The sequence below is a fragment of the Nipponia nippon genome, unplaced genomic scaffold (genome assembly GCF_047370975.1).
Source record: "Nipponia nippon isolate SJK-2023a ecotype South Korea unplaced genomic scaffold, ASM4737097v1 scaffold_4, whole genome shotgun sequence".
Classification (NCBI taxonomy): domain Eukaryota; kingdom Metazoa; phylum Chordata; class Aves; order Pelecaniformes; family Threskiornithidae; genus Nipponia; species Nipponia nippon.
This window is the reverse complement of record NW_028262358.1, coordinates 80601739-80616326: the sequence shown is the minus strand read 5'-3', so window position 1 is coordinate 80616326 and position 14588 is coordinate 80601739. Positions and strand designations below refer to the sequence as shown.

At 53.9% G+C, this 14588-nt stretch overlaps 1 protein-coding gene across 1 annotated transcript in view; it reads right to left on the bottom strand.

The window, feature by feature from the left end:
• The window catches only part of SIM1 (SIM bHLH transcription factor 1), a 54290-nt gene extending 40235 nt beyond the window's left edge, over positions 1–14055 (bottom strand). The window contains exons 1-6 of the mRNA XM_087776896.1: positions 13918–14055; positions 12485–13168; positions 1872–1954; positions 714–803; positions 470–578; positions 244–329 (exon numbers count right to left, since the gene is read on the bottom strand). Coding sequence (XP_087633022.1) covers positions 244–329; positions 470–578; positions 714–803; positions 1872–1954; positions 12485–12659 — 543 coding nt within the window. The 5' untranslated portion in view covers positions 12660–13168; positions 13918–14055. The remainder of the gene's footprint in view (positions 1–243; positions 330–469; positions 579–713; positions 804–1871; positions 1955–12484; positions 13169–13917) is intronic.
• Between the last annotated feature and the right edge of the window lie 533 nt (positions 14056–14588).

Genomic DNA, 14588 nt, shown 5'->3' with positions numbered 1-14588 from the left:
GTTCCGTTTAAAAAGCAAAATAAAACAAAAAAACCCACGGGGAGCTCGATTGCTTGGGTTTTGTGGTTTGAGCTCTTTAACCTGAAACTCCGAGAGAAATTCTGGCTCTGAACCACATGAAAGACTACCGGGCCTGGCCGGCCCCCGCGGGCAGAGGGCTCAGCCCCGCTCCCGTCCCCGTCCTCGCCGCCCGCCCGGCGTGCTCGGCGCTGCGGGTGGGGGGTCCTGGCCGTGGGCACGCACCTTGTAGCCCCCGCAGGTCAGGCCCGCGTTCCTCTTGGCCAGGACGCACTTCATCCTCAGGAAAAAGGACCTCTCGATCTCGTACTCTGGGAGGAGGAAAAGGGAGAAGCGGGGGGGGGGGGGGGGGGGGGGGAGTGAGCCGCGGGCTCCGCCGCCCCTGCGCGGTTCTCTCCGCCGCCGCGCAGACCAAGCAGGGGCGGGGGGCGCGGAGGGCTGTGTACGTTACCCTGCACAAAGTGCGAGTGGTAGGGCTGGTGGGCCGTGAGCACCGCCGTCATCTCGTCGTGGTCGGCGGGGTGGATGTACTCGTAAATGCTATTGCCGGTCAGCTCTACCTGTGAGAGAGGAGGAGGAGGAGGGGGAGGAAGGGGTTCATCGCCGGCACCGCTCACCCTCCCCGCAGGCACCTCCCCTGTCAGCCGTGGGGGGGAGGGCAGGCAGGTACGGGGGCTTGCAGCCCCCCAGCGTACCTGCGACAAGCCCAGGTGCACCGAGGCGGTCTCCGAGATGTACATGATCTTGCCATCCGGAGCCACGACAAATATGAAACCGTCCAACGTCTGCAGAAAAGGGTTGAGGGGTGGGAAGTATAAATATATCAATAAACAGGCAGATAGATCTACCCATAAAGACAGATAGATCCATGAAGTACCTGTCCCTCGGATTTATTTTAGCAAACAGGCATCCCTGTTCAGGCTGTGATTATTCAAAAAGTTGGAAGGAAATGAGCAAGTCCTGGACAGGAATTCCTCTAAAGCTCCTGGACTCCTGAGATACAACCCACTTCTCAGAGCGGCCGAGCTCAAAAGTAATGCCAAGTGCCTGGGAAGTATCTAAGAAGAGGTCCCGGCTACCCGGTGATTAAGATGTCGGTGCCAGAAATCCTGAATACCTCTATCCCATTTCAAATGTCACTGGGGGTTTAGTGCTTGGATATTTGCTAAGGAGAGTTTAAGCAAGCGAGGACGATCTAAAACTCTCCGCAGTGTAAATAAGGGACGAGACAATTTGTCAGGCACGTTTCAGCAGACATAGGTGGGACTTCTGCGTGTGCCGAGGGAGGTATAGGTCCCCAAAAGGCCACACAACCCCACCAAAAATGCGTAGTGATGGTAACCGCTAATATTCCTTAACATTTCAGACCGCAGTGAGTTTTCAAATGTGTCCTACCTGATTTCTGTCTATGCCAATTAATCCTGAGCCCTTCTGTCCAGGACAGCCTCCTCTAACTTGTCTCTAGAGCCTCTCTCTCTCTCTCTCTCCACCACCCTGAGGTTCAGCGCATTGCCGGGACTTGTCACCTTGTTCATAATTTAGGGAAAAGTCATGCTCCTGTTCTCTGGTCCCAGACGGCACACCGGGATGCGCTGTCAGCCCCTTGCTGCGGACCCTGTGTTGGCCGCTGCTGGGGCAAAGAACCCGGAGGCAGCAAACCACAGCCCCATTACAACGCACGACATTCAACCGCCACGGTTCATATTTCTGAATTCTCCCCCTCTCCCCCCCCCCTTTTTTTTATTAAACACTTGAACAGTTAAAAATTAGTCAAGGTGGCAATTAAAGGCTCAGAAGAGGGAATGATTTCTTTAATCATTAATACCACATGGCTGTCGTTTCCAGACCAGTACCTGCAAAAGATGGGATCCCAGTTCCCGTCCAACATTATCCAGCGGGCTGGTTCGGCTAGAGTGCCCCCAGGCTTCTCCAAGTCCTGTTTATTTAAGACACACAAAAAAGTAAGGTGAGGAGATGAAAAATTGACTCATGTTGGCCTTCTGGAGAGGAACTACTTTTTTTTTTTTTTTTTCAATTTTTTGCTTGTATTCGCTGTAAAACACGTATACATATAATCTTTGGAAAACTAGACATGATTTCGTTGCACAGAGAAGCCTCTTCTGTGGATTTTTTTTTAAGACCTAACTCCCGTGAGAGAAAAATACCAAAATGCCTATTTTGAGTTAACGGTGAAGTCCATTCCTAAGACCTAAGTAAAATAGCGTGCCAGATAAAAGGGCTTTGTAGTGCTGCCTTCGGCTTCTGGGAACTGCCTCCTTAAACTTCAGGGAAAGAGCCTTTTTCCTAAAGTCACCGAAGGGATGCTGGACAACACTGAGAACTACTTAAAATGAAAGAAAGGGATGTGCTGGGGGAAGCCTTTGATGTCGAGGGAAGGATGCGGTTAACGTGGCACGACGGTGCCCGGGAGGATGCGGGCCGGTCCTGCCGGCACCTGAGCGCTGCCTGCGGGGGGTTCCCCCCCCCTGCAGAAGGCAGAGCTGGGCCACAACCTGCCGGGTAATCAGCCAGCAGGCTTTGGAGGGGGAGTGGTAAGGATGGGCTTAGACCCCCTGCTCGCCAGAAATCACTTTCCAGTTTGATCTGTGACCTCCTGCCTCTTTCTCTCTTCGGGGCCACCGTCCTCTCACCTGGAAGGTTTGTAATTGCCTATTGGGGGAGGGAGAGAGGAGCCACCAGATGCAACCCCTCCTGCCCCACGAAGCCGGGTCTCGGGGATTCACCTCCCTCCCCGCCATCCCTCCTCCCCGCTGCTCTGGCAGGCGGGATGGGTCTCTCTGCAGCAGGGATGATCTGCCTCCAAACAGCCCCCTCCAGAAATGAATCTCTCCGGACCTGTATAATGTTTCAGACGCCGCTTGTTCTCTCCTATGCAAAGTGAGGAAGAATAAAAGCCAGATGGAAATTACTCCACCGGAGTAAAACCATTCATGAGCGATGCCTTTCCACAGTGTCGTTGCTGAAATAATTTAAACGGGGCAGATAAAACCTTTTACGCTTATGCCGTGAAATAAGACTCAGCCTGACACGCACAGACACTAAGATAAAAGGGAGGGAAAAAAAAAAAAATACAAATCCTTATTGATGGCTGGGGGGGGGGCGGATCGCCCGGGGGAGGCGAGAGCCGAGCCGGCGAGGTCTCCCTCCCGCAGGGCGGGCTCGGGGAAGGCAAGACCCCGTTTTCCGGCTATTTCGAGGCAAACAGGCGAGGTGGCGACAGCAGGCAGCCGCGGGCATCCCTCGCTATTGACCGGCTTCACCCAGGTGTTCGCCGCTCTAAACAAAGCTAACGATTTCCTCCGCGCTGTTCGAAGGGGGCATCCCGCGGCGGCCCTCGCCCGCCCTCCCCACCGCCGGAGCCGTGCGCCCCGCTCGTCCCCACCTTTCCCTCTCTTCTCCCCCCCTTCGTCGTCCACCTCTTCACGCCAATTTGTCTCTTCGCCGCTCCTACGCATCTCTCCTTCCTCCGTAACTTCACAGCCCTACAAAGGCAGGAGCATCTCTCTGGCCTGGCCCCCATCCCGCAGCCCCGGCGTGTACCGGGGTGCCAGCCAGAAACAGGCTCCTTCCCATTAACTCCTCCACGCCAATTAACGGGCACCCAGTGACTTTTTCCTGAGTCCCTGGGCTTCGTGCACCGGCGGCTCCGCCGGCACCTCTGCCCGCCGCCCCCTCCCCGGGGAGCCAGCCGCCAGGACGGAGGGTCACCCCTGCCCCCCGAAATCAGCAAGGAGCTGGCAAATCTTGCACAGCTTCCAGGGAAAGAGAGAAAACCCCGCTGTATATTGGTTTTTCCCGGGCTCCTCAGGGGTGCTGGGGAGCCAGCACGGCCCGTCATAGCAGGGGCGGCTCCTTACGACCTCCCCCCACCTGGAGGGAAATCTGAATGACAGGATTTTGTATTCGGGGCTAAATCTGGGCTTCCCGCCTATGATTTAAGTTGTTTATTAATCGGAGTTTACGGCCCTAATTATTCTTCTTCTAAAAGGGAAAATAACCCGACCCCGGCGGGTTAATGAACAGCTCGTGGGCATTACAGGTTAACCTCCCCCCGGGAAGGCGGCTCTTCACGGGGCGCTGAGCTCCTCGCTGGGTTTCAGGTGGAAACCCCGCGCTGCTGGGCTGTGTCTGTTAATGGTTGATAATTAAAGGGTTTCACTTCTCTACCTGAACCGGCTTTTCGAAATCCTATCACATGAGACGATTCTTTGTACTTCCCAGATGTTTCAGCACTTTCCAGTCGGAGGCTATTTCTAGTCATTGCCAAGCCCAGCCTCTCCCAAATCGACGGGCTCTCCTGATGCTCCTTAAATACTGTTTTTAAAGATTATACGAGAAAACCTCTCCATTAATATTCCCTTTTATTTTCCCCCTCTATTCGCTTTAACATCCAATTTCCTTTTATAGAGGGGGCAAACTGATTTCTTGCACTTGACCTACCGCAGAAAATTCTGCAAATCCTTTGATTGTCTATTTAAAACAAAACAAGGAAATCAGCTCTCCCTTTTGCTTCAGGATTATGCTTGGAAACAAGATCTAAAGATTCTCTTGTAATTTGGAGAGCCAACAGCATAATAGGTTTGGAACAGAAACAAGCAGCTTTGTGAGGGGAAGGATAACTAAATCGTTTTTAGGCAAAGGATTTTCCCAGCTAAAGTGGCCGAAGACAAAGCAAAACATAATCTATTTTGGAAGATTTCCAAGATACGCCACATTAACCTTAGCAGATAAAATTTGCTTTCTTCCCTGCGTCCCCTCCCCCACCAAGGTCTGGTTTATCATATTTACATAAGCAGCCTTAGAAGGGATGTATCTATTACGGATCTAAGGAGCTAGCGAGCTCACATTTCATTTGGAAATAGAGGGGAAGTTTTACTGTTGCTTAATACTTGATGCATTGTGGAACCATTTCCATTTAAATACCCCCGACCCACGGATTACCTCAATGGACAGGCTGCATGGGTTTTGTAATTTCCTGAAAATGAGATTTCGATTTATAAAACAAGAAACCAATTAGTAACCAAATGAGCCGAAGTAGATCCACTAAAATTGACCTAATCCCACAGGCACCATTTAGGCCAGTTCTTGGCGAATGAATGATGAGCAACCGTCTAGCGTAAGATCAAGGCATCATCCAGCTGTGCTATTCAAGCAGCAAAAATAAATGGATCGAGCTTTTCTTCTGGAATGAATTTGATACTCTTGACAAAATATAGATTATAGGCTGCTACCTAACAATCCTCTCCACTCGAGGATTTTTTTTTTCCCTCTAAGAAGATAAACAATTTGGGCCACAAGAAATTGTCCACCGTCAGGAGGAAGGGGGGGCGGGGAAGCAAGGCATTTTAGCCAGGCTCTTGCTTAGTTTGCGAACAACAGCCGCGTTACCTAACAGCGTGCGCCGAGACTGAGCGGATCCTGCGCGGATCCTGCGCGGAGCGAGCGTGCTGACTCATCGTTTCCCTCAGCACTTCCCAATGGAAAACCGCTGCGCCTTCCCCATCAAAAAGCATCTCAATCGGTTTCATGGGACAGCTACACCGGCCAGTCCATGTGAAATGCCTTCTCCCCGGCCGTGCCCACCCCGGCACTAGGCAAGCCGGGCCCACGGCCAGCGCCCCGGCGCTGGGCTGCCTTGGCCCTGTCCTTCCCCTCATCATTTGATTGATGCAAGCCTTGACGCCGGCAGCCAATGGAGGGGTTGGGTGGATATCGTCCCTACCCAGTGGCGATATTGTCGCAAGAAGCTCTCCTGTCCCACGGAAGGGGGAAGAGATTCCTCAGTCATTTCTAACTTGGTCTAGGCAAAGACGGAGGAAGGCAGGCTCAGGGAAACGAGACTCCAGGAGGCCCGGGCAGCTCCTTGGCCCTGGTTGATCTCCGGGTTACTTGTCCCTCTGTGAGCATCTGCAGCGCAGAACCCACCTCGACCCCCTCCTTTGTCTGGCAATAGCAAAGGGGGGCGGGGGTGGTCGGTGGGGGTGGGGTGGCCAGAAGATGCAAGCCCTTATCTACGTTGTGTTGATTTGCCGGCTTTTAAAAGCGGCTACTACGATTTCCCCAACGGACTATCCGTCATGAAATCTCAGCGCAATCCGGATTCACGGTAGCGAAAACAACGGCAGAGCGGGCGATTTGACGTACCCGTTTAAAAATCACTTAGCGAAGAGCCCAGCCTGAGCTCCAGATCCGCTTCTTTGGGGGGGCCAGGCTTTGAGGGGCAGCTACCTCCGGGGTGTGTGTGTGGGGACCCCCGGGGGGGTCCCCGGGGGACTTTCCCCCGCGCCCTGCCGGGCCGCACTGCCCGCCCCGCCCTGCGGGGCCCACGGGCGCGGGTAGCGCTGCGAGGCCCACGGAAGCCGTGCACGCCGGGTGGGTGCTGGCTCGGAGACGGGGCCCCGTGGGCAGAGTTTTCTCCCGTCGCTGAGGATGGGAAGAGGGAGAAGCGCAGGGGGCTCGCCCGGAGGCTTGCTTAAGCCGGGCCCAAGGAGCTCCACCGCGCGTTTCCCTTCCAAGCGCTTCTTAAAACTCCCTCTCCGGGCAGCGGCCCCGCCGCCCCGCTCCCGGGCTCTCCCCGCCGCCTCCCGGGGGCCGCGGCCCGGGGACGTCTCCGCTCGCTTTTGTTTCGCCGCGTTTGTTTTGCCCTTTTAACAGCCGCTCTCTGCTTTATTAAAGATGGAGGAGCGGCGGCTCGCCCGCCCGCGCCGCCGGGGGTGCTGACCCCGCCGAGGGCCAGGGATGCGGGACCCTCGGCCACCTCCGCCCCGGGGCTCGCCCCTTCCAGGCCGGGCCCCGCCAGCCGCCCCCGCGGCGCTGGGGAGGGCGAGGAGGGGCGGCCCCGGCCCCTCTCCCCTCCCGTCCCCGCACGCCGGCTTCGTGCAACCTGCTCGGGGAAGGCGCTCGTAAAGCTTTACGGCGGCCACGGGCGTTTCACCTCCGTGTGCGGCTCGTAAAGCAGCACCTTCCCCCTCTCCCCATCGCCCCAGCCTGGCCCCGCTGCTGCCTTCTGTCCCTGCCTGCAGCTGCTCCGGGGAGAAGCGGCGGACGGACGGTCGTTTGGGGAGAGGGAGGCAGGACAGCTCGGTCCCCATCCTCAAGGCGGGCATTTTACCTCGCTGCCCAGGGAAAAAATGACAAATAACAGCATCGGGAGCCGCGGGGACAGAAGCTGTAGGTCCTAGTCACCGGCAAGCGAAAAGACAACTGGATGTTTTATCGAGGAATTAGCTTGATTCGATTAACCATTTAATTAAACAGTTTACCGCCAGCGCTCCGTTTTGCCATCGCCTGACGCCCGACAGGGCTGATTTCTCAGTTAATTTAACAGGCAGTGGTTAATGATAACTCAAAATCTCGGCCAAATGAGGCGTCTGTGAAGGAGTGGGTCGCCGTCGGAGGGTTCAGATGAAATGGAATAAGCTATGTTAAAAAAAAAAAAATGCTGCTCATTTCCAACTGCCTGCGGATGCCATTAGCAAGGTTTTGTAAAGATTTATTATCTCGGTAAATCACACGTGTTCATTCGAAGCGGAGATAAGTTAGCATCCCGCTTTCTTTATAAAAATAATAATAAGAGGGAGGAAAAGTCCTGTTGGCTAAACAAACAACCCTATTAAGAAAACGGTAGTGGAAATAATGCCGAGACTGATTCGCTCTAGAAAGAAATACCAGCATTTTGGCACACACGGGGTAAGGGAATCGCGCTCTGAAATGCAAACAAACGGAACCATGCCCAAATTGGAGAGAGGGGGAAAAAAATCAGGGCAGTTTTCGAGCGCCAACTACTTCTTCGCTTCTACAGAAGATGCAAATTCAAATAGCCCTTATTCCGAAGAAACTGGGAAGTTTTTGCACCAATGCACTTGCGAACACACGCTATTTATGTGCAAGTTGAAAAATATCCTCCAACATTAAAACGGTGGCATGTTACTAAGAAGGGAGAGGGTGTTTCTAAAGAAAATATGATTTTTTCCCACTCATCTCACTTAGTATTCTTTCTAACACATAAATCTGCTTTTTCAACGATCATGCTGGTAGTTTAGTTCTGCACTTCACATTTTAAGTTCACATCAAAACTGGAATTAAACAGAGAGGCAGCGTGGAGAGTAAACTGCAGCTTAAATGAGAAAAACTTCTGTAAGAAAATAAACACTGAAACCTAATGCTCAATCATTTCCCTTAGCAGTAAGAAAAACAGCATTAAATCACCTATCCACGTGGGAAACTGATTTTTTTTTTTCCCTGCTGATCTCTTCCCCCTTTAAAATAAAACAAGATTAAGGGTTTCAATATTGAAATGTTAACCATCCTGATTCGGCGAAAGTTTATGTAAACGGAGCCCCTGCTTTTGTCTGGAAAATCAAACGCCTCTCCGCGCCTAAACGATCCGTCCCCAGTAGGACAGAGACTGCAAACCCTCCTTTTCCCTCTCTGTTCGCGTAAGGAGAATGGGACCCTCAAAATATTCCTAACTAAAAAAGAAAAAAAAAACCAACCAAACAAAAACTATTTATTGCGCCACTTTCCACTTTTTTTTTTTTTTGTGGTGGTGGCTTTGATTTTTTTTTTCTTCCTTCACTGTTGGGTACTGGCGAGGGTCGGTGAAGAATTACCCCGCTAGTTATAGCGACCGGGTCTTTTTTGAAGAAAAATTCTTTTAGTCCTTCGACATTCCGGAGATTTTTCTAGATATTTTTTGAGGCTACGTTACTTGCCATTAACTGTTTAATGTTAAATTGCAATTTTAGGATTTTTTTTTAAATAAGCGTTAACTCACGAGTGAATTTATCAGGAAGTTCTCCTTTAAAAAAAAAAAAAAATCTTCCTTACTGTCCTCAGCGATTTAGCAGATCTTCAGCCTTTCCAAAAGCTGTCTGATCACCGAAAACTACTGTGTGTCTTATAGGCTCTCTCCCCCGGAGACAGAGGAGTTTTAGCACTGAGGTGATGCAAGCTACCTAAGCCACTGAACGCTTTTCGCCCTTGACAGTTTTAATCTGCTGGAGACGTAGTAAAGTGAAATCAGGGGTAGAGGGAACAACCCAGGCGTTTTAATAGCTCGTGAGAATTACACAGCCATTACGAGAGGGAGTTCGTTGGAAAACCTCTCCTCGGTTTATCAAGTTTATTCGGTGCCACCGGTTTGTGTTTAGATTTCTGGGGGGTGAGACGGAAACGGCACCGCGATGATTCTGTGTGCGTGACTCTCCTGGCGTCCCACTCCCAGAAATCTCTCTCGTTTCCAAAACGAACCCGAAATCTACCCACCTTCTCTCTCTCTAGGAACCCTCCAGCCGTAAAAATATGCAGACAAACGCACACCGATTCTTCCCGCCCGTCCCCCTGTCCCCAGCCCCGCGTGTGCGCGGCGATGAGGAGTGTATATCTTTCTGTACGTGATTATTTACAACCAGCCCCTATGCAAGCACTCTCCGGGCAGATGGAAATCCGCTCTTGTACCGGGGGAAGGGGGGGTGGGTTACACTGGAACGGCAGCTCGCTCTTACGGAGGCAACGCTTCTCTGTCCCGACTCCTCCAAGAAGTCCTTAGATGTATGGCATGACACTTCGCCGAGCCTCCTGCTACCCATCCCCAAGCCCTTTGGCCAACTCCCCGGGTCCGTCCCGATGCTTGTACCGCTTTCCTCCCCAGGGAAAAACCAGCAATCGGGCCCCCCATTCGATCCTTCCAACATCCCTACCCTGCCTCCTGCTTTCAGAAAGGCTTTTCCTTTGGGTGAGCGATTTCCCTGGCTGCCGCTACCTGCCCTCCCTTCCCAGCCAAGCAGTGACTTCTTTTTTTCTGGCGGGGGGCACCAGGAGACCAGGATCCCCCCCTCTTCCTCGCCTCCCGCCCGCTGCAGCCGGACGAGCCGAACGGGCCGGTGCGTACGCCCGGCCGCTCCTCCCGCTCCTGCCCCTTCCCCCGCAGCCCCCGCCGCCCCCCGAGGTCCCGGGGCAAAAATCACCCGGCCCCGTGCTCGGCTCCCGCACGGCCGGACACCGGCGCAGCGCCGGCAGGCCGCTCGTGGGGGAGTCACTCGTGGGCGAATCGCTCGTGATTAACCGCGGCTCGGCTGCCGGGCCGCGCTCCCGCTCACCCCCACCCGCCTCCTCGGAAGGACGTGGGAGGGAGAGGGAACACGCGTGGGGCCGCGGAGAAACCGCCCGGCGCCACGCCGCGCCGCGGCCCCCGCTCTCGGGCCTCTGCGCCCAGCCCGCAGTGCCCCCCGCCCGCGGCCCTGCGCGGCTCCGGGGGTGGGGAGGGGTGGGGGGCGCGGCGGTCACGCGTGGATCCGCCGCCCGCCCGGCGCCGGGCCTCCCGCGGCAGCGCGCCTCGGAGGGCCGAGCCCTTTCGTGCCTGCTGGCTGCCTTTCTTTTTAATTTGCAGTTTGCCTCTAATTAGGCCGCGAAGGCTCTGCTGCCTCCGCAGCCCCGCTCGGCCGCCCCCTCCGTCTCCGCGCTCAAATTAGCATCTGCGGCGGCCGGCAGCGGCCCCGGCCCCGGCGCACTTCGCCACACGGTTCCCCAGGGCATTCAAACATCCTGCGCTGCCACCGAGGGACGGGGATCAGCCATTCTGCTCTTCCCGTGATTACTCACAGCCTACAAGCAACACCATATGCTTCTTCTGATCAAACAACCCGCTACATAGGCACCAGTAATTGACGAGACCTGCTCGAAATCACGCAGAAAGGTAGCCTACTGAGACCGCAGGAGTTGACAAATCATTGCTAATAATCCTTTTAGGAACATCATGGGCATCAGAGTTTGCAATAGCTTTATTTTTATAAAGTATGCGCTGACAGTATAAAGGACAACTCGGTCCCCTTTGAAACAGAGGGCTGCCCCGCATAATGATCTTCAAGGCGGCAGATCACATAGGAGAGGAAAGCGGCTTGATGAAGGCTTTAATTATCATTTTTCTTAAAGCTTTCAGGCGTTATAGCTTTCATTTATCCCTTCTTTGGTTCTAAGTGACTTGGAGACATGGCACATTGTTTAAAGAGACTATTGCAAGATGCACTAGATTGGAAATTACTTCTGTGGACTCTAGGTATAAGCGTTCATATGCAACCGGGGGGGTGGGGGGGATACCTCCCCCAGTCCAAATGACTGCCCGATTGCGTATTTATTTTTAAAAACTAGATTAGGACCAATAGTTTACAGACTTAATCAGGTTAAACAAACAAACAAACAAACAAACAACAAAACATCTAAAGCAAAGCAAAACAAAACCAGGCCGTATACCCACTCTTGACTTGTAAAACATGGTAGACAGACAGACTGACCAACCGACCGACTCGAGGTATAACTACAGAAAGCACAGAGGGACACATCTATGCTACGTTGTTTCTCGTACACACACTTTTCAACGAAAGATGCAGCGAATTTTGTTATTAGGTTGGGAAAAAAAGCTCTTCATACTTTTTCTTTCATGCATACTATCTTTCAGTCGAGTTCTCTCAATCTAAATAAAAGATTCGTGAAGTATTTTGAATTTTTTTCCCTACATCTTATAAAAACAATAGAGTGAGAACACAGGAGAACTTTATTCCGACTCTCTTAACTTTCTGTGCTCTTTGTTTTTCTTGGCAGCCAGTCTAGAAGCCCCGAGACGGTCGCTTTAAATCTTAATTCTACTTAAAGGCAAGGAATACTGTCGGACGCTTAAGTCTGCTTTTGCTAGACAAGGCGGGCCCGTCGCTGCTGCCCTGGAAGTCACCGTGAAGGTGACTGCTGCCCGAGCGTGGAGGAGAACCAGGCCCAGGCCGGGTCGCTGGGCTTGCGGCATTGGGCAGGCAGGGGGATTGAATATGTCCGAGTACAAACCGCCTGTTAAAATTTTCCGAGGGCGATTAACGCCCTCAGACTGCCCCAATGATCCTCAGGGCGAGACACACATCCCATTCAAGATGCGATTCGGTGCGCTTGGCTTATTTATTTAGGCTGTGCGTGTGTGCGCGTCTGAGCACGCCGGTGCGCCTGTGCCGTACCTGTAAACCGCACCTTTGCTCGCTGCTTGAACTAAGGCTTTAGGACTTTGCACAAGACTTATGTAAATATTTACCCATATATTAACTCCCCCCATAGTATGGCTATAAATAGGGGTGAAGCCTCCCCTCTTTCGCCACGCACGTGCTTGGCGGGGGATGCAGACCTTGCTGGGGGACCGGGGGGAAAGAAAACCCGTGTTTGCTTTAGCAGAACACGCAGCAGAGCTCAGTGCCTTCAAGTGTTGACAAAAGCACCGTAAGTCCCTAACCAAACCTGTCGTAGGAACTGAAGGGAAAGTGTTTACGACAGAGAAAAGTGACGGCGGAGAGCACCCTGCCTCCGAGCACGACACCCCATGCGATTCACTTTTTTCTTTTTTTTTAAGTAAAAGCGACAAGCGACACCTGGATCGGCATGGAAATAGAGGCGAATAGGCATTCCCACCTACCTTCTGGAAAAACCACCCTCATTTTTAAATAGCTGGTGGTGAGTCTGATTATGGATGCTTTGTCCAGCTGCGAGGTGATAGCGGAGGGCAGGGGTAGTAATTTAGCCAGTTCATAAAATTCACTGTTTTCTTTCTCCCGTCTAGTCCGGGCAGCATTTTTGGACTTCTCTTTCATCGTGGTTTTTTCCCCCTTCCTTCCTACAATTTAAACTCCAGAGATTCATCCAAAGGTGGAAGGGAAACTTTCAGCTACAATTCATCTCTCCGGAGCATCAGGCAGTGATTCTGAGCGCGGCCATTACTCGGAGAAACCGTTCAGTTGCGTAAAATGCAAACAAGTATTGAAGACCAGAGAGGTGTTCTTAAAAAACAAACAAACAAACAAAAAAAACTCTCTGAAAAGCAGAGTCAATCGGATGGGAAAGGTATTTATCCAATGCAGCTCAGAGACTCCAAGCAACTGCAGGAAAAAATAAAACCAAAAAACAGCTAGAAGCTTGCGGCACCAGACAGCAACCAAACGAGGTATTTCTGGCCTTTTTCCCTACTCATGGCGGGCAGCGTAGCTCCTCGGAAGAGGGTCATAATAATCCCATTTCTTCCCGTGATCCGCTGTCAATCCGAGGCCCGAAACGCCCGGCCGTGGGCTGCCTCCCAGGGCGCTGGGTGACTCCCCGGGAGCCTCTGTGAAGACAACAGCAGTCCTGGGGTGAGAGAGCCGCTACGCAACGCCGCAGCGGACCCGCGAGAAGTAATAATCAACAAACAGCCTCCGGCGGGTGTAGTATTTTCTCCCACCAGAGGGAAAAAAAAAAAAAAAAGAGCAGAAGTACATTTTCCCATCTAGCGCGCCCGCAGAGGAGCCTGCCCCGCACTCTCCTCCCACAGCCCTCACCCTCCCCAGCCCAGGTGTGCGCGGCGTGACCCGAAGGAACCCCCGGCAGGAACCGGCCCCCGGCTCCCGGCAAAGGCGCAGGAGTTACCGGCTGCTGTCGGTGCTGGCGGGGGGGACCGCGCCGTCCGCTCCGCGCTTCCCGCGCTGGCACCGCGGCGGCGGCCGCACCTCCCCGCGCACCGCGCTGCCAGCCCCGCCGCGGGGCGAGCGCTTCCACTCCTGGAGCAGTCCTACTCTTTTTTTTGGTTTTCTTTTATTTCCCCCCCTCGTCTCGGGTGCTCTCCTCCCCCCCCGGCTGGGGTCTGGGGGGTGTCCGCCCGAGCTCACCCCGACCGGGGGAGGCACGCTCTGCCCGGCCCTGCCCCGAGCCGGACCCCCCCCCGCCCCAAACATCACATTTTTCCAACCGATTTTTTTTTTTTTTTTCCTTTTTTTCCACCGGGGGGAAGCGACCCACAGCCTAGCCCCGCACATCACTGCGGCTCCTTGCTGAGGCTGGCAGCTTGTGGTGGGTTGTAATGATCTTCTCGTTACCTACCTGGAGTCCCTGAGCCCGGCAGCCTGCAGAGAGCTCTCCCGGGGTGAGGAGCCCAACTCTTTAATTGGTTCATTAATGGCACGGGGAAAAGTTTGCGCCTGTCACTGCTCCTCACACCGATGGGCAGACAGACATTGCCGCCTCCCCATCCCCTTTATCGGCTCCCAGGCTCTCCCTCGCACATAACGGGGGGGGGGGTAGGGTGGGGTGAGGGGGGGGCGAGGTTGGCATTAATGAAGAATCCCTAATTTGCGGCTGAGAAATGCCTAATAACTTCTTGATGGCTAAAAGCCTTTTAGCACAACTTCATTTCGCTCCCGGCCCCCCCCCACCCCCCGCCCCCGGCCCAGCCCCTCCCGTAATGTCACTCACGGACCCACCTCGCTTCCCATTGGCCGCCGCTACCCCGCGCCCGGCCTCCTACTGGTGGAGGGGACGGTGACGTCACAGCCCCGCCCTTCTCTCCTCCGCGCCCGCCCTCTGACCTAGCAGTGCCGCCGAGGGGGGGGGGGGGCGCGCGCCGGGACGCGCGCGGGGGGGAACCCCCGCGCGCGTCCCCGCGCGCCCCCCCCCACCCCCCCGCGTACCTGCCCGCTCCGCTCTGTTTTGGGGTTTATTTTTATTTATTTGGAGGGGTGTTGTGTGTTTTTTGTTTTAATTTTTTTTGGCCA